The sequence below is a fragment of the Macaca fascicularis genome, chromosome X (genome assembly GCF_037993035.2).
Source record: "Macaca fascicularis isolate 582-1 chromosome X, T2T-MFA8v1.1".
Lineage (NCBI taxonomy): Eukaryota > Metazoa > Chordata > Mammalia > Primates > Cercopithecidae > Macaca > Macaca fascicularis.
The window spans coordinates 13,436,640-13,462,260 of record NC_088395.1 but is presented as its reverse complement, the minus strand read 5'-3'; the positions used below and the strand labels follow the sequence as shown (position 1 = coordinate 13,462,260).

At 41.0% G+C, this 25,621-nt stretch overlaps 1 protein-coding gene across 8 annotated transcripts; it reads right to left on the bottom strand.

The window, feature by feature from the left end:
- Window positions 1-13,286: 13,286 nt before the first annotated feature.
- On the bottom strand, window positions 13,287-25,346 carry TCEANC (transcription elongation factor A N-terminal and central domain containing). Of its 8 annotated transcripts, none has more exons than XM_065538591.1 (3): window positions 25,284-25,346; window positions 23,100-23,196; window positions 13,287-16,194 (listed from the first exon to the last, which is right to left on the bottom strand). In XM_065538591.1, the coding sequence occupies exon 3, from the start codon at window positions 16,184-16,186 to the stop codon at window positions 15,134-15,136; it is 1,053 nt and encodes a 350-aa protein (XP_065394663.1). In that variant the 5' UTR covers window positions 16,187-16,194; window positions 23,100-23,196; window positions 25,284-25,346; the 3' UTR covers window positions 13,287-15,133. The 8 variants fall into 8 exon arrangements, with proteins under 8 accessions (XP_065394663.1, XP_015298774.1, XP_065394662.1 ...); XM_015443288.3 differs by having other exon boundaries at window positions 23,112-23,196; XM_065538590.1 differs by having other exon boundaries at window positions 24,994-25,284.
- Between the last annotated feature and the right edge of the window lie 275 nt (window positions 25,347-25,621).

Genomic DNA, 25,621 nt, shown 5'->3' with positions numbered 1-25,621 from the left:
TCTGTCTGATATATTGCAGGTATCATTGGTTGAGAGAAAAGAGACCAAAAGTAAAACCCCTGCTGGCTCTTGAAGCTTGCACAAAGAAGTGACATTCATCATCTCCCCTCATATGATGTTCACCAAAGCAAGTCACACATTGTGATGTATAATCCTCCTAAAGAGAGGGACATTGCAAGTCACATGGAAAAGCCTAATCTGAGTGATGTGGTATCCTACAATTGTCCCACCGGGAGGGTGATCAAATATTTGAACAATAATACTATCTAACACAGCCTGTTATGACTCAGGGCTTTGTTTTTTTATTATTATTATACTTTAAGTTCTAGGGTACATGTGCACAAAGTGCAGCTTTGTTACATATGTATACATGTGCCATGTTGGTGTGCTGCACCCGTTAACTCATCATTCACATTAGGTATATCTCCTAATGCTATCCCTCCCCATCCCCCTGCCCTATGACAGGTCCTGGTGTGTAATGTTCCCCACCCTGTGTCCAAGTGTTCTCATTATTCAATTCCCACCTATGAGTGAGAACATGCGGTGTTTGGTTTTCTGTCCTTGCGATAGTTTGCTCAGAATGATGGTTTCCAGCTTCATCCATGTCCCTACAAAGGACAGGAACTCATCCTTTTATATGGCTGCATAGTATTCTATGGTGTATATGTGCCATATTTTCTTAATCCAGTCTATCATTGATGGACATTTGGGTTGGTTCCAAGTCTTTGCTATTGCAAATAGTGCCGCAATAAACATAGGTGTGCACGTGTCTTTATAGCAGCAGGATTTATAATTCTTTGGGTACATACCCAGTAATGGGATAGCTGGGTCAAATGGTATTTCTAGTTCTAGATCCTTGAGGAATTGCCACACTGTCTTCCACAATGGTTGAACTAGTTTACAGTCCCATCAACAGTGTAAAAGTGTTCCTATTTCTCCATATCCTCTCCAGCACCTGTTGTTCCCTGACTTTTTAATGATCACCATTCTAATTGGTATGAGATGGTATCTCATTGTGGTTTTGATTTACATTTCTCTGATGGCCAGTGATGATGAACATTTTTTTATGTGTCTGTTGGCTGTATGAATGTCTTCTTTCAAGAAGTGTCTGTTCATATCCTTTGCCCGCTTTTTGATGGGGTTGTTTGATTTTTTCTTGTACATTTGTTTAAGTTCTTTGTAGATTCTGGATATCAGCCCTTTGTCAGATGGGTAGATTGTAAAAATTTTCTCCCATTCTGTAGGTTGCCTGTTCACTCTGATGGTAGTTTCTTTTCCTGTGCAGAAGCTCTTTAGTTTAATTAGATCCCATTTGTCAAATTTGGCTTTTGTTGCCATTGCTTTTGGTGTTTTAGACATGAAGTCCTTGCCCATGCCTATGTCCCGAATGGTATTGCCTAGGTTTTCTTCTAGGGTTTTTATGGTTTTAGGTCTAACATTTAAGTCTTTAATCTATCTTGAATTAATTTTTGTATAAGGTGTAAGGAAGGGATCCAGTTTCAGCTTTCTACATATGGTTAGCTAGTTTCCCAGCACCATTTATTAAACAGAGAATCCTTTCCCCATTTCTTGTTTTTGTCAGGTTTGTCAAAGATCAGATGGTTGAAGATGTGTGGTATTATTTCAGAGGGCTCTGTTCTGTTCCATTGGTCTATATCTCTGTTTCGGTACCAGTACCATGCTGTTTTGGTTACTGTAGCCTTGTAGTACAGTTTGAAGATAGGTAGTGTGATGCCTCCAGTTTTGTTCTTTTGGCTTAGTATTGTCTTGGCAATGCTGGCTCTTTTTTTGGTTCCATATGAGCTTTAAAGTAGTTTTTTCCAATTCTGTGAAGAAAGTCATTGGTGGCTTGATGGGGATGGCACTGAATCTATAAATTACCTTGGGCAGTATGGTCATTTTCACAATGTTGATTCTTCCTATTCATGAGCATGGAATGTTCTTCCATTTGTCTGTGTCCTCTTTTATTTCATTGAGCAGTGGTTTGTAGTTCTCCTTGAAGAGGTCCTTCACATCCCTTGTAAGTTGGATTCCTAGGTATTTTATTCTCTTTGAAGCTATTGTGAATGGGAGTTCATTCATTATTTGGCTCTCTGTTTGTCTGTTACTGGTGTATAAGAATGCTTGTGATTTTTGCACATTGATTTTGTATCCTGAGACTTTGCTGAAGTTGCTTATAAGCTTAAGGAGATTTGGGGCTGAGACAGTGGAGTTTTCTAAATATAAAATCATGTCATCTTCAAACAAGGACAATTTGACTTCCTCTTTTCCTAATTGAATACACTTTATTTCTTTCTCCTGCCTGATTGCCTGACTCAGGGCTTTGTTTATTAATCTGGTAAATTTTAAATTCCATAACATGAATGAAATGAATTTATCTTGAAAAAACTATTTTTCTGGAGATTGGGTTTGAAACATTAATAATAGTAATATTTGATCCTGTTTATTAAGGTTAATTGCAGGGCTTCTAAAATATGACATCGCTGTACAAAACCAAAGCAAGGATGAGGGTATATTGAAATTCCACTGTAATTTTAAGTAAAAATCTATTTTGCAAAATTGCATTAAGCATCTACCAAACCTAGAGTTAAACCTTGGGGCTTTGAGGGATGTAAATCTCACTACTAAGACCTGCATAGGAAACTTGATGGGCAATTAAAGGGTGGGGGGGAACACACGTTCACAAATAACATAAAGCAGTGATAAGATAGAGCAGAGATGGAATAAAGGAAGTTCATAGGATGGGCTAAATATGGAATTCTGTAGCTTAGAGTTGTAATGGAATTGTGTGAGGAACAGATTACTTTTCAACAAGCCATGCAATGCAAACAATTGTATACTCCCCCCTACACACACATGCACAGACGCACACATACATATATATATCTTTTGAGACAGGGTCTCACTCTGTCTCTCAGGCTGGAGTGCAGTGGCACAATCTCTGCTCACTGCAACCTCTCCTTCTCAGGCTCACGCAATTCTCTAGCCTCAGCCTCCCAAGTATTTGGGACTACAGGCATGAGCCACCAATGCCCAGCTAATTTTTGTATTTTTAGTAGAGACACGGTTTCACTATGTTGCCCAGGCTAGTCTTGAACTCCTGAGCTCGAAGCAATCCACCTGCCTTGGCCTCCCAAAGTGCTGGGATTACAGGCATGAGCCACCATGCCTGGCCTACATATTTTATACAATAATTTTATACCAGAGGATATATGTGTTTGAGAGGAAACATACAGGGGAGAAAAAAATTGATCCAACTTCTAAGCATTCCTAAATGTTGTCCTTACTAAACACAATGGCTCCAGTGATGAAATTTCACTAAATTCTTTTTTGCCAAATAAATTACAAAACTAGGGGAAAATATCCTTGCTTCCTTTTTTTTTAAAGAAAAAAAATCTTGTGACCTTCATCTTGTAGATAACAGTGAGTATCTGAATTTCAAAATGTCAAGTTTTGCATGTGGTTAATCAAAAATAATTTTTGACACAAAAGTTACAAGGAGTATAATTGTGACAGGTAGAAATGTCAAATTATTTATGCAAATTCAGCTAAAGATGTACTTTAAGTAAAGGTCAGTACAGTTTATTTGGTTAGTAAAATATGGTTTACTTCTTGAGTTGAGACAAAAGAAATGATGTGAAAGAAGCCAGACACAAAAAGCTACATATTGTATGGTTCCATTTGCATGAAATGTCCAGGATAAGCAGATCCATAGGGACAGAAAGTAGGTGGCTGGTGGGGGTCAGGGGGTTGGGAAGAGGGTGGAATAGAGAGTGGCTATTAACTGGCACTGGGTTCCCTCTTGGGGTAATGAAAACATTCTGGAATTAGATAATGATAATTGCACAACTTTGTGAATATACTAAAAGCCACTGAATTATAACAAAAATAAATGCACATAAACTTTTAAAAACTCGTAAGTTACAAATAGTGTTTATGTATATGATTTGGGGAAAATTATTTTCAAAAAGTCACTTCTAGAATTACTGACATATAGCCAAGTACAGTCTGTAATGCATGCTAACAGACAACTAAGTCAACAATCACAAAATCATCAATTTTAATAACCTCTTTCAACTATATTCCTTAAGTACTCGCAGGGTCTTCTGGCAAGTAAAACAGTAAACAAATAGAATTTTTTTTATCTCTTTTTCTTTCTAACAATGCTATTGAACATTAAAACAGAAAATAACACACAAGAAAGGGAAGGATTATAAGACAATTGAACAATTAGCTTTATAATAGAGTTTGAGCATATATGGCCTAAGACTTTATAGTATATGTAATATTTACTCAAAGATACTACATACATGGAGAAGAAAAGCTCCAAAATGTTCTGGGAAAAAAATGGTCTCTCTTTTCCAATTGCCCATTCTTTCAAGTCTCAAATTGTTTTGCCTGTCATCAATCACTCCCTCTGAACTTGTTTTTAATCTTTTACCTAAATGTATGTATGTGTTGATCTATCATATTCCTGGCTCTTCCAAATTTCTCAGGTGCACTCATTCAACAAATATTTCTTGAGGGCACTCTGTGTGCCAGGAACTATCCTAAGGGCTGGAGATAAGCTGTGAACCAAAAAGACAAAAATGTCTGACCCCATGCAGTTTACAATTCAGTGAGAGAAGACAGACAACAAACAATATAAATGAGCAAGGCATTGTATTTCTTTCTTTTTCTTTTTTTTTTTTTTTTTGAGACATGGTCTCGCTCTGTCGCCCAGACTGGAGTGCAGTGGCATGGTCTTGGCTCACTGCAACCTCCACCTCCCGGGTTCAAGCCATTTTCTGGGGCCTTGGCCTCCCAAGTAGCTGGGATTACAGGCACATGGCACCATGCTTGGCTAATTTTTATATTTTTAGTAGAGACTGGGTTTCACCATGTTGGCAAGGCTGGTCTCAAACTTCTGACCTCAAGTGATCCACCCGCCTCAGCCTCCAGTGCCGGTATTACAGGTGTGAGCCACCACGCCCCGCCAGGGTATTGTATTTCAATGGTGAATAAGCTCTATTTTTAAAAAAATCAGAGGCCAGGCATGGTGGTGGCTCACTCCTGTAATCCCAGCGCTTTGGGAGGCCGAGGTCGGAGAATCATGGGGTCAGGATTTGGAGACCAGCCTGGCCAATATGATGAAACCTCATTTCTACTAAAAATGCAAAAAATTAGCTGGGCGTAGTTGTGGGTGCCTGTAATCCCAGCTACTCGGGAGGCTGAGGCAGGAGAATTGCTTGAACCTGGGAGGCAGAAGTTGTAGTGAGCCGAGATTGCACCACTGCACTCCAGCCCAGGAGACAGAGTGAGACTCCATACAGAAAGGGTGCTAGGTAATGTAAGGAGAGGGCAGGAAAGCCTCACTGCCCCAGGTGACATTTGAGCTAGGGCTTGAGAGAGGTAAGTTAAGTCATTAGGAATCTGGGAGGCTGGGTACAGTTGTTCACACCTGTAATCCCAACACTTTGGGAGGCCAAGGTGGGAGGATCGCTTGAACCCAGGAGTTCAATACTAGCATGGGCAATATCACTGAGACCTCCTCTCTACAAAAACAATTTAAAAATTAGCCGAGCATGATAGCATGTGCCTGTAGTCCCAGCTACTCGGGAGGCTGAGGTGGGAGAATCTCTTGAGCTTGGGAGGCAGAGGTTGCAGTGAGCTGAGATCATGCCACTGTACTGCAGCCTGCATGACAGAGCTAGACCCTGTCTACAAACAAAACAAAACAAAAAAAAGGAATCTGGGGTATGAACATTCCAGCAGAAGCAATAGCCAGTGCAAAGGCCCTGTGGCAGAAATGTGCCTGGTATGGCTAAAGAGCAGCAAGGAGGCCAGTGTGACTGAATGCAGTCTCTAGCAAGGGGGTAAGTATTAATAGCAGGTAGGGAGCTCAGAAAGGTAACAAGGAGGGGCCAGATAAGTGAAGCTTTACAGGCCACTGTAAGAACTTTGTCTTTCTCTTGGAGACAGGAGCCAACAGACTGTTTTGAGCAGAGAGGTAACCTGATCTGATCTGCATATTTTCCAGGCTCACTCTGGCTGTTGTTAGAAATGTACTTAGGAGACAAGAGTGGAAGTCAGGCAACCACTTAGCAGGTGGTATCTGTAGGACAATTGGTCATCCAGGTGACAGTCATCCAGGTGAGGATGATGCTGGTTTAGAACAAGACAATGGCAGAGAACATAATATGTGGTCACATTCTGGATATTTTTAAACAGTGTTATTGAGGTGTAATTTACGCACGATAAAATTCACTTGTTTTAAGTGCACAATTCAATGATTTTTAAACAAATTTACAGTTATTCAGCCATTACCACAATCCAATTTCAGAACATTTCCATTACTCCAGTAGGGTCCCTTGTGCCCATCTGTAGTCACTCCTCTTTTCTCCCACCAGCCCCAGGTAACTGCGAATCCACTTTCCATCTCTGTAGATTTGTGGATTTCAGATACTTCACATAACTGGAGTCATTCAATATGGGTCTTTTGTGATTGGCTTCTTACATTTAGCAAATGCTTTCAAAGTTCATCTGTGCTACAGCATGTATCATTACTTCATTCCTTTTTATTATGGAATAGTATTTCTTTGAATAACTATACCATATCTTGTTGATCCATTCACGAGTTAGTGGACATTTGGATTGTTTCTACTTTTTGGCTACTATCAATAGTGCTGCTGTGGATGCTCACAGATGAGTCTTCGTGTAAATGTATGGGTTCATTTCTCTTGTGTACACACCAAGGTGTAGAATTGCTGGGATGTATGGTAAATTTATGCTTAACTTCTTTTATTTTTATTTATAACTGAGTTGTATGTTTACTATGATGCTTAACTTCTTAAGAAACTGCCAAACTGTTTCCCAAAGTGGCTGCACCATTTTATATTCCTGCCAGTAATGTACAAAGATTCTTATTTCTCCACATCCTCACCAACACTTGTTATTAAGATTTTTTTCTAATTATGGCCATCCAAGTGGGTGTGAAGCCGTTTCTAGTGGTGGGTTTAATTTGCATTTCCCTAAGGACTAACCATGTTAAGCATCTTTTCATGTGCACACTGGCCACTCCTGTATCTTCTTTGCTCTTCTTCGGTGAAGTGTCTATTGAAATCTCCCGCCCATTTTTAAGTTGGGCTTCTGGATATATATTTGCAATAGAGCCAATATGATTTGCTGACTGATTGGAAGTATGATATGAAAGAAAGAGAGGAGTTAATGATGACTCCATGTTTCTTTAGCTCAAGGTACACAAGAATGGAGTTGCCATTCAAGGGCGCTGGAGAGACTATTGGAAGCTCAATTTTAAACATGTTAAGTTTGACATGCTCACTAGACATGCAAGTAGAGTTGTCAAGTTGACTGTTAGGTTTCTGGATCTGGAATTCTGAGGGGGAGATGCAAGCCTGAAGATAGACAGGGGGGAGGTCATTAGCATGCAGATGATGTAGGAAGCCATGGAACTAGAGAAGATCACCAAAGGAGTGAATGTAGATAGAGGGGGTCCAAGGATTACATTCCAGGACATTCCAGTTAAAAGGTCAGGAAAGAGGAACCAGCAAATGATACTAAAACAGAGTGACCAGTGACAGGGAAAACCAATGAGAGTGTAACCTACTGCAAGCCACATGGAAATGTTCTCAAGAAGGAAGCAAGCATGTCAAATGCTGTAGATAGGATTCAAGGCTGAGAATTGTCCCCTGAATTTAGTGACGTAGAGGGTGGAGCTCATTGGTGACCGAGACAATCTGAGAGATCCATGTTAGGTTCCATGCTAGGAACTCAGGCGTTTCATCCAAAAGTATAAGCAGGAAGGCAGACTTCATAGGGCCAGCTGCTGTGGACAGTTAATATGCAGTTGATTGCTGAGGACTTGGTGAAAAATGTAGATTCAGATTCAGTAGGTCTGGGATGCGGCCCTTGTTTTGGTATTTTCTCCCAGGTGATGCTGATGCCATTGATCTCAGGGCCTCAATATGAAGGGCGAGAGTGCAGGGCTGATTTCATTTGTGGTTATTACAATTCTTTTCTGAGTATAGCTCTCACTGGGAATGAAAATGTCAACTGTTTGGGGTTGATTCTAGAGGATTTTTTATTTTCCAGGGGTTTAATATCATTGATAGTTCAGCTCAGATCTGTGGCTTGAGAAATGGGGAAGAAACACAAGGACCGATGATTTGGGATCCCCGCTGAGCCCTGTGAGCTGTGTGAAAGCAGGTTTTATGCAGAACTGCAAATGCTGAGCCCAGGAAACTGCCCTGACAACTTCGAAGGCATTGGGAGACTCACTCTTTATCTGTCAGTGATGTGGCTGGGTCCTCTGGAAAGCCCCCTTTGAGAAAGACTACCATTACAAGCATGAGTAAATTGGGACTAAGGTTCAGAATGATTCACCGAGATAAATATCCAATAGAGACCCTCTCTCCAATTTCTTCCTTCCATTCATCTGATTTTTTTGGGTAACAGCTTTATTGATATTATTTATACTATACAATTCACTCATTTAAAGTGTACAATTCAGTGATGTTTAGCATGTGCATCCATCACCACCATCAATTTTAGAACATTTTTAGCACCCCCAAAAAGAACCCCCCATACCCTTTTTTTTTGAGACAGAGTTTCCCTCTGTCACCCAGGCTGGAGCGCAGTAGCATGATCTCAGCTCACTGCAACATCTGCTTTCCGGGTTCAAGCAATTCTTGTGCCTCAGCCTCCCAGGTAGCTGGGACTACAGGTGCACACCACCACGCTGGCTAATTTTTGTATTTTTAGTAGAGACAGGGTTTCACCATGTTGATCAGGCTGTTCTCAAACTCCTGACCTCAGATGATCCACCCGCCTCAGCCTCCCAAAGTGCTGGGATTAAAGACCTGAGCCACCACATTCAGCCTCATTTTTAAATGTTCATTAAAATCCACTAAGTCATCTGGAAACTTTCTGCTGAGCAATTTGTGAGATTTCACAAAGATGGGGGACAAAAGCCCATCTGCTGAAAGAAAACAAAACTGAAGGAATAGAAATCTTCAGTCTGAAAAGATAAGACAAAATGAGATGGCCTGGTGGACTCATAAATACCAACACACAGTCCATGTAAAATCTTCAAGTCCTTTTCTGCTAGACATGGGTGAACTTTGACTTTTAGCTCTTTCCAACTGACACGCACATGAAGTCACACGCCATGGGGAAGAGCTATGTGGGAAACTGTTGGACAAGTGCCTGGCTGTGCTGTGGTTAGAGAAAAAAAGTAACAACAAAAACTGAAACTGGTTTTGCAGCTCTGTCTTCAATCATTCACAGAGAGGCGCATTAGGTGGAATCCAGCCAGATGACTCAGGGCCTCACAGGCACCTTGGAAATTTCTGAATTTTTTTGTTTCAGTCTACAAAGGGGAATTTCGTGAGTTACGACATCACTCTGAAGTTGTAAAAGTAGCTGCTGGGGAGCTACCTGTATCTGTGTTGACATGCATTTCAAAAGTGAATATGGTATATTCCAAAAACAAAAAGTAAAGAAGTTTTTGAATGGGTGAAGTTTTAACTTGCTTATTAATTGGATATGTAACTTCACCATGGTTGTTTTAGATTTTTTTTAAAAAATTGCCACCATTTGAAAAAGATTAATGACTAATTGGAACCTACCCCTATTTATATCTCATTTACATTTTAAAAGAAAGCAGGAGTATGTCCGACAAATTAATTTTAATTCTATTTTTGACTCTGTGTCCAGGGGTGTACTTACAATAATTTAACAAAGGATTCTAAATAACTATTTTTTCATAATTGATTGTTATTTCCCTAGATCATACAGGCAGAACATGAAAATAGAAAGGCCCTATATTTGGCGGGGCATGGTGGCTAACATCTGTAATGCCAGCACTTTGGGAGGCTGAAGCAGGTGGATCACATGAGGCCAGGAGTTCAAGACCAGCCTGGGCAACATGGTGAAATCCCATCTCTACTAAAAAAAAAAAAAATACAAAAAATTAGCCAGGCACGGTGGTGCATGCCTGTAATCCCAGTTACTTGGAAGGCTGAAGCACGAGAATCACTTGAACCTGGAAGGTGGAGGCTGCAGTGAGCCAAGATCGCACCACTGAACTCCAGCCTGAGTGACAGAGTGAGACTCTGTCTCAAAAAAAAAAAAAAGAAAAAAGAAAAGAAAAGAAAAGAAAGACCCTATATTTTATAGGAAATGATACTTGAAACTACATTTATATATTTATAGTATTCAAATTCATAAAAATATATAAACATGTAAATATCCCTTAAAAAGCAATATGTTCTTATACTTTCAAATTTCAGTATTTTAAAAATTACTTACTTTTCAGAAAACTGGATAAACCACATGGATGCCATGAGAAGGTGTCAGGAGAGCCAGCAATCCTAGCCAGGTGGTTCCTCCCAATCTCTCCATCATGGGGAGGAGTGCACAGTACTAGGGAAAGGTGGGATCCATACACCACATACTCCCATCATTGAAAGAACAAACCACAATTATAAAATAGCAGGACCTTGCCTGGAATTAATAGGAAGCCCGCTGTTATTTCTAGAAGCAATCTGACATGCAAAACAAACAAAACCTACCTACTTTGTTATGAGTTAGTCCTGGCTTTGTCTCTGTGTACCCTTGGGCAAGTAACTTAATCTCCCTCAGCTTTAGTTTCCTCACCTCTAAAATGCTGTGTAGCAGGGTAGTTGTGAAGATTAAAGGAGATGCTGTACATAAAGTGCCAAGAATCTAGCAAATATGATGCTTGAACAGACTTTCCCATTTCCTCTGCCTGGCCATCTTCCTCTCAAGATTTGCCCTAAGGGTCATGGGCTCTATGAAACTTTCCCTGACCCTCCCACACTGGGTTACTTGATCCTCTGGGGTCCTCTGCACCCCTTTCCAGTGGGTGTCTCTCTCAAAGCTCTTAAAAGGTAAAACGATTGCTGGCTGCATAGCATGGCACTTCCCCAGCATTTTGTGGGGCTCGAGGCCTGGGACAGTGTCTTAATCATCTCTTTGCCCCCAGCACCTGGCAAAGTGAAAGCAATGTGCAATCATGAACACAGAGCATTTCTGACGATGCATGGTAACATTTGTGGAGACCTATTTTTTTTTTTTTTTTTAGATGGGGTCTGTCTCTGTCACCCATGCTGGAGTGCAGTGGTGCAATCATGGCTCACAGCACCTTAACCTCCTGGTCTCAGGTGATCCACCTCAGTCTCCTGGGTAGCTGACACTACAGGGGCACACCAGCACACCTGGCTAATTTCTATATTTTTTGTAGAGACGGGGCTCAGACTGATCTCCAACTCCTGGGCTCAAGTGGTCCTCCCACCTTGGCCTCTCAAAGTGTTGGGATTACAAATGTGAGACACCACGTGTGGCCGGGAATCCCAGTTTTAAATAATAATGCAAATGGGACTATATGAGGTTGTCATCTGGTCTCCCTTCTGATTGTGGGGCTCTTCTGAAAGCCTAGGTACTTACATCATCTGAGAGATACAAAAATAACTACTTTAGTAAAATATTTTGTATTTACAGGGAAGTTATAAATAACAAAGCAATCTGACCCAGAAGATGAACGCCCAGCCCTTGCCAAAGCAGTGGAGCACTGCCAGCTGCAGGCTTCCTGACTGGTATTTAGAATGGTAGTGGCGAATGAAAGGAGCCTCTCATCACAGGAAGTGCTCCGGGAAGAGACAGAGCTCCAATTGTATCCAACTTTTTATCTCAAAAAAGTAACACAGACAAAAGGAGAGCAATGTGGGAAAATCCATCAAGAGTCAAGAGAGCGCTCCTACATTCAGGTATAACAACTGGTGTTTATGCCCTATGCAGGGACTCCCAGTAACCATAGCAACCAGGGTATAGGATAGCAATCCAGTGCTGAATTTCTGCATTGTCTATTATTGTTTATTATGGGTCATGGGTAGGGAATTTGGGATTTAGTGTATTTTATGAAACATCCATTTGCAAAGTTGTCAAGGATTTTGCTGACTATAAGGATTCAGGGAGCCCAGTTTCTGTGTACTCTTGCTTGACGCCAGTTATGTGACATTTGGACCACTGCCAAAGGTCACCTGTTGTCCCTGCATGCATCACTGCTTCCTTCCCCGTCTAATTCAACATAACAGCCAGAGTGATCCTTCCTAAAAGGTGTTAAATCTCATCACCACAAACTCCCCAGCTTCAGTGGCTTCCCATCATGCTTTAAGAAACTCCCTAAATCCTTACCATGGCTGACCGACAAGAGCCCTCATGATGGCCTCTTTGACTGCATCTCTCATCCTTGTTCCCCTTGCTCACTGTGAGTTAGCTGCCGTGGACTCTTGCTGGAACTTGACTGCATCAGGCACTCTCCTGTCTCAGGGCCTCCCATTTGCTGTTTCTGTAAAAGTGATTTTAAATTAAAGAGTCTTGTCCAGGCATGGTAACTCATGCCTGTCATACCAGCACTTTGGGAGGCTGAGCACTTTGGGAGGATCGCTTGAGCCCAGGAGTTCGAAACCAGCCTGGCAACATGACGAAACCTTGTCTCCACAAAAAATACAAAAATTAGCTGGGCATGGTGGCTTGTGCCTGCAGTCCCAGCTACTCAAAGGAGTGGGGATGCTGAGGTTGGAGGATCACTGAGCCCAGGAGGTTGAGGCTGCAGTGAGTTGAGATGGCACCACTGCACTCCAGCCTTAGTGACAGAGTAAGAACGTGTCTATTACCAAAAAAAAAAAAAAAAAAAACCAAAAAAATAAACAACTTTACCCTGCAGTCAATTTTAAAGAAAGTCCTTTCTTTTTAGGGGAAAGGACATAGGATGTGAAAGAATTACCCATAGGCAGCAAATGTAATGCTGTCTCATTAACCAAAAGAAAAACACACAGATTGCCATTTTCCTATTTCGAGTTGCAAAACTCACTAATTAAAGATGAAATGAAATGAGGAAGACCATGCAGATTTTTTTTTTTTTTTTTTTTTTTTTTTTTTTTTTTTTTAGGCAGAGTTTTGCTCGTCGCCCAGGCTGGAGTGCAATGGTGTGATCTCAGCTCACCGCAACCTCTGCCTCCTGGGTTCAAGCGATTCTCCTGCCTCAGCCTCCTGAGTAGCTAGGGTTACAGACACCCACCATCATGCCCAGCTAATTTTTATATTTTTAGTACAGTCGGGGTTTCAGCATGTTGGCCAGGCTGGTCTTGATCTCCTGACCCCAGGCGATCCGCCCGCCTCAGCCTCCCAAAATGCTGGAATTACAAGCATGAGCCACTGTGCCCGGCCAGACCATGCAGATTTTTATATTTTGGAGAGTAAGGAAATTTCCATTTCAAGTACTTTTATTTGTCTGAACATTTAGTTTACCAAATTCCAATATAAATAAAAACTACACACATATACACAAACCCCCAAAGCAAAACATAAACACTGACTTGAACTAATCAAATTTGGTTTTTATGTGCTGTGCTCTTTCATAACCACTGAATAGTTTTTCAGATCATTCCAAGTCATATGAAACCACACTTTATGAAACTTTAAGTTTTAGATGACCTTGCAAGTTAAGAACTAAACATGTTTCATCACAAAAAGCAGCCCTGGGAAGACACGGGGAGAAAGTATATCAAAATAGATTTCACACTTGATGGCACTGAACCGACTCTTCCAAATTATTTGAAAATACGACCATATTTTACTTTTATGCATGTTTTGGAGAATTCTGTCAGGCAGGTAAAGTGTACATAGTTAGGCCTTCAGAGCTCCAACAAAGGAAGAGAGTTAGGAGAAAAGAATTGGTGAAAAAGTGAAATGTGTAGGTTTGTAAAGACCGCCAAAGTAAACTTTTTAAAACTATAAAACAATGAACATTCTATGAGTTTTTTAAGGAAAAAAAATCAGCCATAATCACATAGAAGGCTTGTTGTATTCAAACAATTATGTAAACTGGTTAAACACTGTTTGCAAAGGCCTCAAAGAGGTAATTTAGTCTTCCATTCATTTATTAGATAAATGCCTGCCTGTTTCTACATTCAAAGGCTAAGGTGATGGGCTTCCTCTGACAGACTAATGACCATTAATGTCCATCTCAAGGACACTTGTCCTTGAGAACATGAAGACTCCTGACATCAGAAACTAAACATCCTAGAGTTTATATATCCCCGAAAACCTGTTCACAGGGAAAACAAACAAACAAAAACAACAACAACAACAAAAAAACAACTCCTTCAACTAAGCAAGAGGGTTCCAAACAAAATTCTAACTGTGGGATGAGTTCCAGGGTGACTTTTGTGGTTGAAGGGAGACCTGTAAATGGGAAAAGAGAGGGGAAAAGAATGAAGATCTAGTTCACCCAGTGTTGGAGTCTAAACACATTCTTCATTTCATCCCCAACCTCCAGGAATACATTTCTCAGAAGTCGATATTGAGCCAGTCTCAGTGAGTCTGGAGGAAGAAAATCCGGGATCTGTCTGAATTGGTACTATTTATGGTTGTGTCACTTGGGCATGTCACCGCACCTCTGTGGACCTGTTTTCTCATTCATGAAGTGCCTGGAATAACACTCTTGTCTTAGAGCTGTACAAAGGATCAAATGAGAGCCTATTTCTGAGTAGTTCTCAACTCTGACCTCATCTTAAAATAACTTGAGGAATGAAAAAAGAAATGTTGATGCCTGAGTCCCATCTCGTAGGTTCCAACTGAATTGTTCTAGGGTGGGGTCTCAGCACCAGTGGGTTTTCAAAGCTTCCCAGATGACTCTAATATGCAGCCACTGCTGAGAGTCACAGACCTACTGCTAAAGCAGCTCTTCTCAAACTATCCCATCCTGGAAGATTACCTGGGGATCCTGCTAAAATGCAGATTCGGATTCAATGGTGTGAGGCCTGGGATGCATTTCCCACAGGCTCCCAGTTTATGCTGGGCTGTTCTCACCCACACTCTGTCTACAGTAAGGTATTAAATGGCCACAAGGCACAATACAAATAGTCATCCACTCCCTCTCCCCAAACTGTAACTTTTAGGGATGGTGGTGTCAGCTTCAGGAACGACTTTCTTTCCTCCTTCTTCTGTTTTAGAGAGTAGTGTGTACAAGATTTTTAAAAGCACAGAAGGGTTGTACAAATAAAAGGTATCAATCACTCAGGTTATCTGTTAAGAGAACACTCATTTACAGTTAAAAGCACACCCACTTGCTGTGGTACCACTGCTCCCCACATTCGTTACAAATTACATAAGTCATCATTTGTTCATCTGGGTTTGAATTCCGCACCCAGCTGGGAAGGAAAAGTGTTCCTCTGTCAATTACAGTGACTTTGCAATTGTATTTCTCACAGCGTCTGCATTTTATTTTATTTGTCTGTGTGCCATCAATTACTTGGGGAAGGTAATGTTCCTGGATACAAGATTCTGTGTAGGAGGCTCTCAACTGCTTCAGTTCCTTGTTTGCCATCTCCATGACAGTCATTTCAGCAAATTCTCGTGGAGACATGGTACCAGAGAGCAAGTTTTGTTGTAAGTGAGAATTTTTGGGGTTCTTCAAATTGGCAACTTTGCTTCTGATGCAAGTTTTATATTTTTTGATATTCTTTGAATAAAGGGTAAAAACATGCTCTTCAATTTCTCTTGCAAAGTTTTGCCACAAATCAGCTTTGGGTTGATCTGCAGAAGAACTAGTTAAAGCTGCGTAAAGAAGCTCTATGCATTTAGTTCTCATGGGTGTTATGGGATCCAGCAACTCACTCAATCTCTTACCAGTGGATTCAGGGCCACCATCCCCAAAATGCTCTTTCTTAGGTTTCAATTGAATGGCTCTATTTTCAGGCACAATCATTTCACTGAGTTTTGCAACATCTTGGGAAGATAGAGAATTTGAGCTGCAGATGCCCAGTGTCTCATCCTGACTTGGGTCATGAGAAGGTCCTGAATTTTCTTCATTACCCCTCACAGGAAATAATTTAGGGCTGTTCCTCGCTTTGGAGTGAGTCTCTTTATAAACAGCTTTCCACTTTGATAGCAAGCACTTGGCTTTGTTTTTCAAAGCCACAGAGGGGCAGTTTTTGAGGACTCTGTATACAGCTCTCACCACATCTGTCTCCTGGAGATGTTCCTTAGTCACATAAATTGTTTCTAGCTCAGTAAGGTGGTTGCCAAGATCCTCAAAATTCCTTTTGGACAACAGTTGCTCAATAAGGGAGGCTCTGGCAGCTATCTGGTTCTTGTCAGACATCTTTACAGCTGCAAAGAAAAAAGAGGTTTCAGTTTTCTTAAGTTTGCCTTTGCTAGTCGCAGCTTCTGGATACGAAAATAGCAGTTTCTGTCAGTAACCTAGGCATTGTTTTCTGAAGGAGTCATGTAATACAAATGTATGTGACATACTAGAAAACGGAGTCTTTAAGGTGGTATGGTTTACTCTCAAGAGTTTAATTCCTACTAGTGAAAAATAAACAAACAGTATTGCAGAGCCTCTACATAACATCTGCTTAAGAGGCTCGCCAGGGGATCTGCTATAGCTTTTCCATCTCCAATTTTACAAATCAATGATCTTTCTAGAGTAGTCAATCCATTTGGGTGGAATCCGGTGGTCATGCTGGAGATGAAATCATGCCAGTGTCAGCATCAATATGGCAATGCTGAACAGTGCTAGACAATTTTTCCCCAGAGTCAGCTATATAATTGAACTACTTGCTCATTTCATAATCTTTAAAGTGGTACTCTTCTGAATATAAAAGAGTAAGAAACAAGACAGAAAGGGTTTGCTAATGTCTCAAGCAATCTAAAGAAACCATGAGACAGCACAGGTTGAAAAGCAGCTAGAGCTACGTCTGCGGGTCCCAAAAGCCAACAGGCTACACTGTGCTGCCTCAGAAGTCTCCTGAACAAGGGAAAGGTTCAGACTCAATGATCCAGATGATTTATGACTTTAGACTAACTGGTTCCTACATTTTGGTTTTGTTAATTTTTTAAAAACTTTTAAGCGTAAAAAGTTGCTCAATGATTATGTCTGTGTGAATCTCATCCTAGGCAGGCAAGCGTTTACTTTATCTAAGCAGTCTACCTTTTCCTCTCCACATAATGTACATAATCTTGTCTATATAATACCCTTGGATCTATATTTATCTGTCTGGTCTAGATGTGAACATAAGCATCTTGATGGCAGGGACTGTGTCTTTTCAAAAATCCATGGGCTCTGTTTTATAGCACTTGATGTTAAATAATCACCACTGAACATACACAGGCTAAGAACACTGAAGTGTTTAGAGAGAGAATTCATGCAATCTTCCCAGACACCATCTGACAAGTGACATAAAACATAATGACCTTTTAGTAATTCTACTTCCGTAAATTTACTTTAAGGAAATGAGAGATGTGGAGACTGCATATGTAAGAATTTTTTTCTAAGGAGAAATTGGAAGGACCTCAAATGGTTAAATGGAGAATGGTTAAAAATATGGCACACTCCTTAGATACAATAATATAACCATTTAAAAATCATGTATTTAGTTATTTAATGACATGGAAAAATGGTCATAAAGTTAGGTGAAAAACAATCAAGATGTAAAACTATATAAAAGATTAAACAGTTATCATATGGGCTGGGCGTGGTGGCTCACGCCTGTAATCCCAGCACTTTGGGAGGCTAAGGCGGGCAGATCACGAGGTCAGGAGATTGAGAACATCCTGGCTAACATGGTGAAACCCTGTCTCTACTAAAAATACAAAAAATTAGCTGGGAGTGGTGGCAGGCACCTGTAGTCCCAGCTACTTGGGAGGTTGAAGCAGGAGAATGGCATGAACCTGGGAGGCGGAGTTTGCAGTGAGCCAAGATCATGCCACTGTACTCCAGCCTGGGCGACACAGCAAGACTCCGTCTAAAAAAATAAAATAAATAAATAAACCAGTTATCATGACCCAGCAGATCCAAGAGAAATGGAAACATATGTCCACGCAAAAACTTGTACACAAATGTTCATAACAGCATTATTCACAATAGCCAAAAATGGGAAATAATCGAAATGTCCATCAACTGATGAATGGATAAATAAAATGTGATTTATCCACACAACAGAATATTATTCTGCCATGAAAAGGAATGAAGTATTGATACAGGTTACAACATGGATGAACTTTGAAAACATTATGCTAAGCGGAAGAAGCCAGACAGAAAACACCACATATTGCATGATTTTATTTACATGAAATGTCCAAAACAGGCAAATCTATAGAGACAGAAAATAGATTAGTTGTTGACTAGGTAGGGTGGGGCAGAAGGGCAGCAGGGTGAAGAAGGAGGAGCAGCTGATAAAGTTCAGGGATTTTCTTGGGGAGTGGTGGCACAAATAAATCTTCTAAAAGTTGATTTATTTGTGGTTATGGGTTATACAACTGAGTATACTAAAAAACGCTGAATTACACACTTTAGGTGAATTGTATGATGTGTGAACTACATCTGAATAAAGGTGTTATTTAAAAATAGAATCTGATCCAAATTTTATTTAAGAATTACATGTGAAAAGACTGAAAAGAGTTACACAAAATTTTAAAGAGGGGCATTTTCTGAATGGCAAGATTTTAGGTAATTTTCATTTGTTCTTTTCCTCTTCTGTATTTTCTGTGATGAGCGTGTATTGTTTTCATAATCAGAAAAGTTATTAGTCTAATGTAATTTCATGATAAACTATATACATTTAAGATATACCTACTGAAAAATGGTATGAGCAATGAATCAATCACCTTCTACCTACTTTCCCTCTGGAATGAGAATGTACTTAACACTACTGAACTGTATACTTAAAAGGGCTTAAGACAGGCTGGCCGTGGTGGCTCACACCTGCAATCCCGGCACTTTGGGAGGCCAAGGCGAGTGGATCATGAGGTCAAGAGATCGAGTCCATCCTGGCCAACACAGTGAAATCTCATCTCTACTAAAAATACAAAAAGTTAGCTGGGCGTGGTGGGGCACGCCTGTAGTCCCAGCTACTTGGAAGGCTGCGGCAGGAGAATTGCTTGAACTCGGGAGGCGGAGGTTGCAGTAAGCTGAGATTGTGCACTGCACTCCAACCTGGTGACAGAGCAAGACTCTGTCAAAAAAAAAAAAGCTGGGGGGGGGAGCTTAAGACAGTTAATTTTATGTTTTGTATATTTTATCACAATTAAAAATTTTTAAAGAAATATAAAGGTCAATAAAAGAACATATAAAATGAAGAGCAAAGTGCTTTGGTTGTTTATACATAAATACATTAACTTCTATAGATTTACTCATTTTGCCGGTAAGACAAATTACTGCTTTCACTCCACTGAAACCCCAAAGCTATAATTACAATTCCCTTTAAGAATCACCTTGAAACTCAGTCAGACCTTCAGTTGAGAAATTCTGAACTGAGTCAAATATTGCTTAACTTCCTTTTGGGCGCTGTAGGCCCATCTCTTATTAACCATCTTTCTCAATGCCTAGCAAACCTCCCTCCCTGATTTCTTCAATAGTAATGCATATAGAATGCAGGCACATTGAATGTTTCTTCTTTGTTAGGAAACTTTTCAACGAGTTGGGGAGGGCTCAAGTATATTGAACAGCTTGAAACTTTATCACTGTGACACAACTGCGTGACTTCAAGATCTGAAGCAGACAATTCTGAGAGAAATGTTCACCAATAGCAGGTGTGAATACTTTTATTTTTCTGTGCTGTCTTGCCTGTTGTTCATTGAGAGTTTGATTCTTAGCAAGACCTTTTTTACTGTTTGCAGTCTTTAAAAGTGGAATTTTAAAAAGGCAAAAAAGAATTATCCTTTAAGTACTGGTTCACAATAATTAGGAAAATTACGTAAGATCCTGAATTGATGGCCCTTTGTGAAACTAACTTTAAAACAAAACAAAACTGACTGCCCCAGGTTTTCTACATTCCAGCTCCCTCTGGTGGTTAAAAATATAGGACTCAGAATCTTGGTTATCTAAAGGTACTTAACTCTTAATATTTGGGGATAAAGTTTGAGGGGAGATGCACCTGTTTGAGATGCAGTAATCGATTTCTGAGACAATTATGAATGCCTATCTGAATGCAAAGCCACAGGTGATATAGCCACTCTTGAGACGATATTCACATTTCAGAGGGAAGGTGGATAGAAGGTGATTGATTCATTGCTCTTACCATTTTTCAGTAGGTATATCTCAAATGTGTAGTTTATCATGAAATTATATTAGATGAATAACTTTTCTGATTATGAAAACAATGCATGCTTATCACAGAAACTACAGAAAAGAGTAAAAGAACGAATGAAAATTACTTAAAATCTTACCATTCAGAAAATGCCCCTCTTTAAAATTTTGGGTATTCAGTCTTTTCATATGTAATTCTTTTTTTTTTTTTTTTTTTTTTTTGAGACTGAGTCTTGCTCTGTCGCCCAGGCTGGAGTGCAGTGGCACGATCTCGGCTCACTGCAAGCTCCACCTCCTGGGTTCACGCCATTCTCCTGCCTCAGCCTCCTGAGTAGCCGGGACTATAGGTGCCCGCCACCACGCCCGGCTAATTTTTTGTATTTTTAGTAGAGACAGGGTTTCACCATGTTGGCCAGGCTGATCTCAAACTCCTGACCTCAGGTGATCCACCTGCCTTGCCCTCCCAAAGTGCCGGGATTACAGGCATGTGCCACCATGCCTGGCCTGTGTACAAGTTTTTGCATGGACATATGTTTTCATTATCTTGAATCTGCTGGTTTATATAACTCTGTTTAATCTTTTATATAGTTTTACATATTGATTTTTTTTTCACTTAGCTTTAGGACTATTTTTCCACATCATTAAATATTCTCTAAAAACATGATTTTTAAATGGCTATGTTATTGGATCATCCTAGGAGTTTGCGATAGTTTTGAACCATTCTCCTATTTGAGGGCCTTCCAGTTTCTCCTCTAAGTTTGAAGAAAATTCTTACATATGTGGTCTCCACATCTCTCATTTCCTTAAAGTGAATTCACAGAAGTAGAATTACTAGACCAGGCACAGTGGCTCACGCCTGTAATCCCAGCACTTTGGGAGGCCGAGACGGGTGGATCACAAGGTCAGGAGATCGAGACCATCCTGACTAACACGGTGAAACCCTGTCTCTACTAAAAATACAAAAAAAAAAAAAAAAAAAAAAAAGACCGGGCGTGGTAGCGGGTGCCTGTAGTCCCAGCTACTTGGGAGGCTGAGGCAGGAGAATGGTGTGAACCCGGGAGGCGGAGCTTGCAGTGAGCCAAGATCGCGCCACTGCACTCCAGCCTGGGAAACAGAGCGAGACTCCACCTCAAAAAAAAAAAAAAAAAAAAAAAAGAAAAGAAGTAGAATTACTAAAAGGTCATTATGTTTTATGTCACTTGTCAGATGGTGTCTGGGAAGATTGCAAGAATTCTCTCTGTAATCACTTCAGTGTTCTTAGCCTGTGCATGTTCAGTGATGATTATTTAATATCAAGTGCTATAAAACAGAGCCCATGGATTTTTGAAAAGACACAGTCCCTGCCACCAAGATGCTTACGTCCAGCATGCTTTTCATCCTCCCAAACTGAAAACTCTGCACCCATTAAACAACTTCTCATTTTTCCCTCCCTCCAGTCTCTGGCAATCACCACTCGACTTTCTGTCTCTATGGATGAGACTACTCTAGGTACTTCATGTGAGTGGAATCACACAGTATTTCTCTTTTTGTGACTTGCTTATTTCACTTAGCATAATGTCCTCAAGGTTCATCTATGTTGTAGCGTGTGTCAGAACTTCCTTCCTTTTTAAGAATGAATAATATTCCATTGTCTATATATAACACATTTTGTTTACCCATTCAAATGTCGATGGATACTTGGGTTACCTCTAGCTTTTGGCTATTGTGAATAACACTGCTGTGAGCACTGGTATACCAATCTCTCTTTGAGACCCTGCTTTCAATTCTTCTGAGTATATACTAAAAAATGGAATTGCTGGATTATATGGTAATTCTAGTTTTAATTTTTTGAGGACCCACTATATTGTTTTCCATTCCCTTCCACATTTTTAATAGCATTTAAATCCAGTCAAACTTTCTAGTCCTCTGTGGGACCATCATGTGGATATAAAGGATTTATTGCCCTAGGAGGGTATAACGTGGAAGCCATTGAGATATAAAATTCTGACAATTGCTATAAAAAGACAAAGTAAGGCATATGTCCAGCTTAGTTCTACATAGTTCATTCAATAAATATATATTAGGGATAGAGTATGTGCTAGATGCTGAGCCTAAACAGTCTCTGCCTTGAAGGAGCTGATAGCCTAGTGGAAGTAATACTGACAAGAAACTGGCCAGTTACAACACATGTGGTATTTCAACGTGGACAGACACTGGCTGCTAGAGAAAACACACACAGGGTGGTACCAAACCCTATCTGGGCTCTCCATCATCTGGACAGCTACAATTTGCTTCTTCACTGCCTTCACTCTACTTCTGGCACTCACAAGGCCCAACTGTGAGTCTGGCACTTTGTTAGAGGGATCATCCTCTAGTACAGATCTCAGCAAGATATTCCCTCATTTTCCTGCTTAAAGCCCTTCAGAGGTTTCCCCTTGCTTTCATGATGGAGCCAAAGCTTCTTGGCCAGTGGCAAAAAGAGCCATAGCAGGCCTCCCTCTTGACTACTCTCAACCACTGATGGGCACAGCTCTGTGCCTTTGCTCAAGCAGCATCCTGAGCCTGGCTGATCTCCCACCATTAGTGGTTCTTAACCCTGATTGCACATTAGAATCATCTGGGGGAAATTAAACAACAAAAAACAAAAACAAACAATGGCAGGGCCTCACTCCAGATAGGATGAATTAGGATCTCTGAGGGTAGGGCCTGCACACTGGCTCAGCTCTCCAGGGTGACTCTGATTTAAACCACACACAGGCATACAACCCTCCTCCACACCCCAGCAGGACCTCCCAGTTAGGCTGCCATCAGCCCCAAAGACAGCTCTGGTTCTGCTCCTGGACTGAATGCAGACAACTCTGACTTTGGCTTTTTCTAGATGAGTCTCATTCAGTCAGAAAAGATTTGAAACACCTACTGTGAACAATGCAGCTGACAACCTTCTCCACAAATTACACATGACAACTGTAATATTTTAAATGTCATAATGTACACAATCCCTGATACTCACCCCCTCACTTACCTCTTCACAGTGGAAGGCAACATATATTTATTGAGCAACTCTCTGGGACATACACTCTCCTGTCATCTCAATCCTCACAATATTCCTGAAATACAGATAATGGCTTATTTTCATCTTACAGGTGAGGAAACCTGCTAAAAACAGTAAATAATTTGCATGTTTTTTTTTTCAGGGTGTTCATCACATTTAAAAAACGTTTTTACTGCCTTCCCCACAAGACCATAAGAGAAGATCCACATGTTTTATTCACCTATACACACCTAGCAAACACCCAGCCAGTGCTTACTATTACTTAACACATTTTTGTTGTTGTTAAATGAGTGATGAGCATACAGGATGCTCTCTCTCTTCTCTGCTTGTGAGCTTCATTTCTTTTCACTACACACCAGCTTGCTTGTACTCATTGCACCTAAGCCCAGTGCTCCTCGGCTTCTTCCGCAGGAGACCAAGTCCATCTCGATTCCAGTTCAAAAAAATAATTCAAAAAATTCTAGTTCAAATATATCTTGTTAAAAAAACAAAACAAAACAACCACCACCACCAGAACCATGGTGCCCACTGTGGGCTAATCAAAAGGGGTTGGGGGGTCAAAACATTTGCATAAAGAAGGTCAAGCAGGTCCAGTTCCTAGAAATGAGGGGTGCTGAGCAAGTTGGATAAGTTTCCTGACCATTCTGTGCCTCAATTTCCTCATCTACAAAATGGGAGAAATCCAACATCCTAGGATTAATGAGAATTAAATGAAAGTCTTGATAAAGTGCTTTGAACTATGGCTGTCACACAGTAAGTGTGAATAACAGGATGTGAGTCTACAATTAAAAGGCTTAAAAATATCTACCAAACCAGGCATTGTTCTAGAGCAGGGGGTCAGCACACTTTTTCTGTTAAAGATCAGAAGGTACATATTTTAGGCTTTGTAGGCCATACAATCTCTATGGACTACTCAACTCTGTTGCTCTTGTAGCAGCAACAGCAGATACAGAAAATAACATAAATGGATAGGCATGATCTTGTTCTGGTAACACTTGTTTACAAAAACAGGCAGGCTAGATTTGGCTGCAGGTCATAGTTTGTTGACCCTTTTCTAGAGCAGGGCTGTGCAACATAAATATAACATGTAAACCACAAATATGATTTAAAATTTTCCAGTAGTCATGTTAAAAAATAAAAATTGAAATTATACATTTTATTTAACCCAGTATATCCAGAATAGTCATCTCAACACGTGATTAATATAAACAAATTGAGATAGTTTACATTCTTTTTCATGCTAATTTTCCAAACTTCACTGTCTTACACTTATAGCACATCTCAATTCGGACAAGCCACATTTCAAGTGCTCAAGCCTTATGTAACTAATGGCTATCATTATTGGACACCACGGTTCTAGAACTGATGCTAATATGGATAATGCTTAGATGCATACCTATACCAAAAAGTTTATACAGTGCCAGGAAAAGTAGGCACGAAATATGGTATTGGATCCATATAAAAACTTACAAAGATTAGCTAATATTATAGTAAGCAAGGTGCACACATCTGCACAAAAATGGCCTAAACCCTGAGAAGAACGAGAGGAAAGTTCTGGAAACAATGTTTCCAGAAGTTGGTAAAAAGTCAATAATAACCTAGATCTGTTCAGATCTTTAGATCTCTTTAAAGCCTAAAGAGGAAGTGTAACTTTCTAGCCCTAACCCACTTACAGCTCCCCAGCTTCACAGAGAGCCCCGCCCTCTATGGAGAGAAATGATGCCAAATGTTGGCAGTGGTGTAGCGGTTACTTAACTGCCACTCAGTACTGCGCTAGGGCCCTTTCCCTTAATGGTGACCCCTAGTAAAGGTGCAGCGAGAGGAAGAGACCAGCCCAACAGCCCGGTCTAACCCGGGTTCGAGTTCCGGTGGGTGGGGTCGAGCAACATGCAAAGCCTGCCGCCAGTCATCTTGGGATGACGGCCCAGCACCCAGCACACAAGCGGCTGCAGTCCCGAGGGTTCAGCCCACTCTGGCGACCTCGGCAGTCGGAGAGGAAGGGGCGGGGGTGAGAGCACCTTTGGACCTACGCCGCCCAGGGCGCACCGGAAAGCCGCCGCGAGCCGGGGTGGGCTTCCGCTGGGAACAAGGGCTCGCCTTTCTGCGGGATACAGGCCCTGGCAAACCTGAAGCATGACTCACTGAAAAGCGCAGGCGCAGTTCCGGAGCTTTCAGCCGCCCAGCGTCCACGGAGAACTTCCGGTCACCGGGACAGGGACAACTTCAAGGCTTAGCCAATCCAAGCCCACAGGCTGGCGCACGTGGGCCTGGGACCCAGCGCATGCGCACTAGGGAAATGGCGCATGCGTAGAGCGAACGGCGGCGGCCGTGGGACTGGGCTCGCGCGGCTTCCTGGAGGAGGAGCTATGGCCCCGCCCCTGGCCCGAGAGAAAGAAACTGCACTTTCGTTTTTTAGCAGCAAAGGTTGTTGACGTACTTTACAACTTACCTGTTCTGCTTCTACTCAGGACAGTCAAGAC

What these genes read in the sequence shown, in the direction of transcription:
- TCEANC (XM_065538588.2), bottom strand. Translation starts at nt 17,896, where the DNA reads ATGTTTCCATTTCTCTTGGATCTGCTGGGTCATGATAACTGGTTTATT. An exon ending in CCAAGTAGCTGGGACTACAG is followed by an intron (nt 16,195 to 17,706) that starts GTGCCTGCCACC and finishes TTTTCTTTGCAG; the next exon opens with CTGTAAAGATGTCTGACAAG.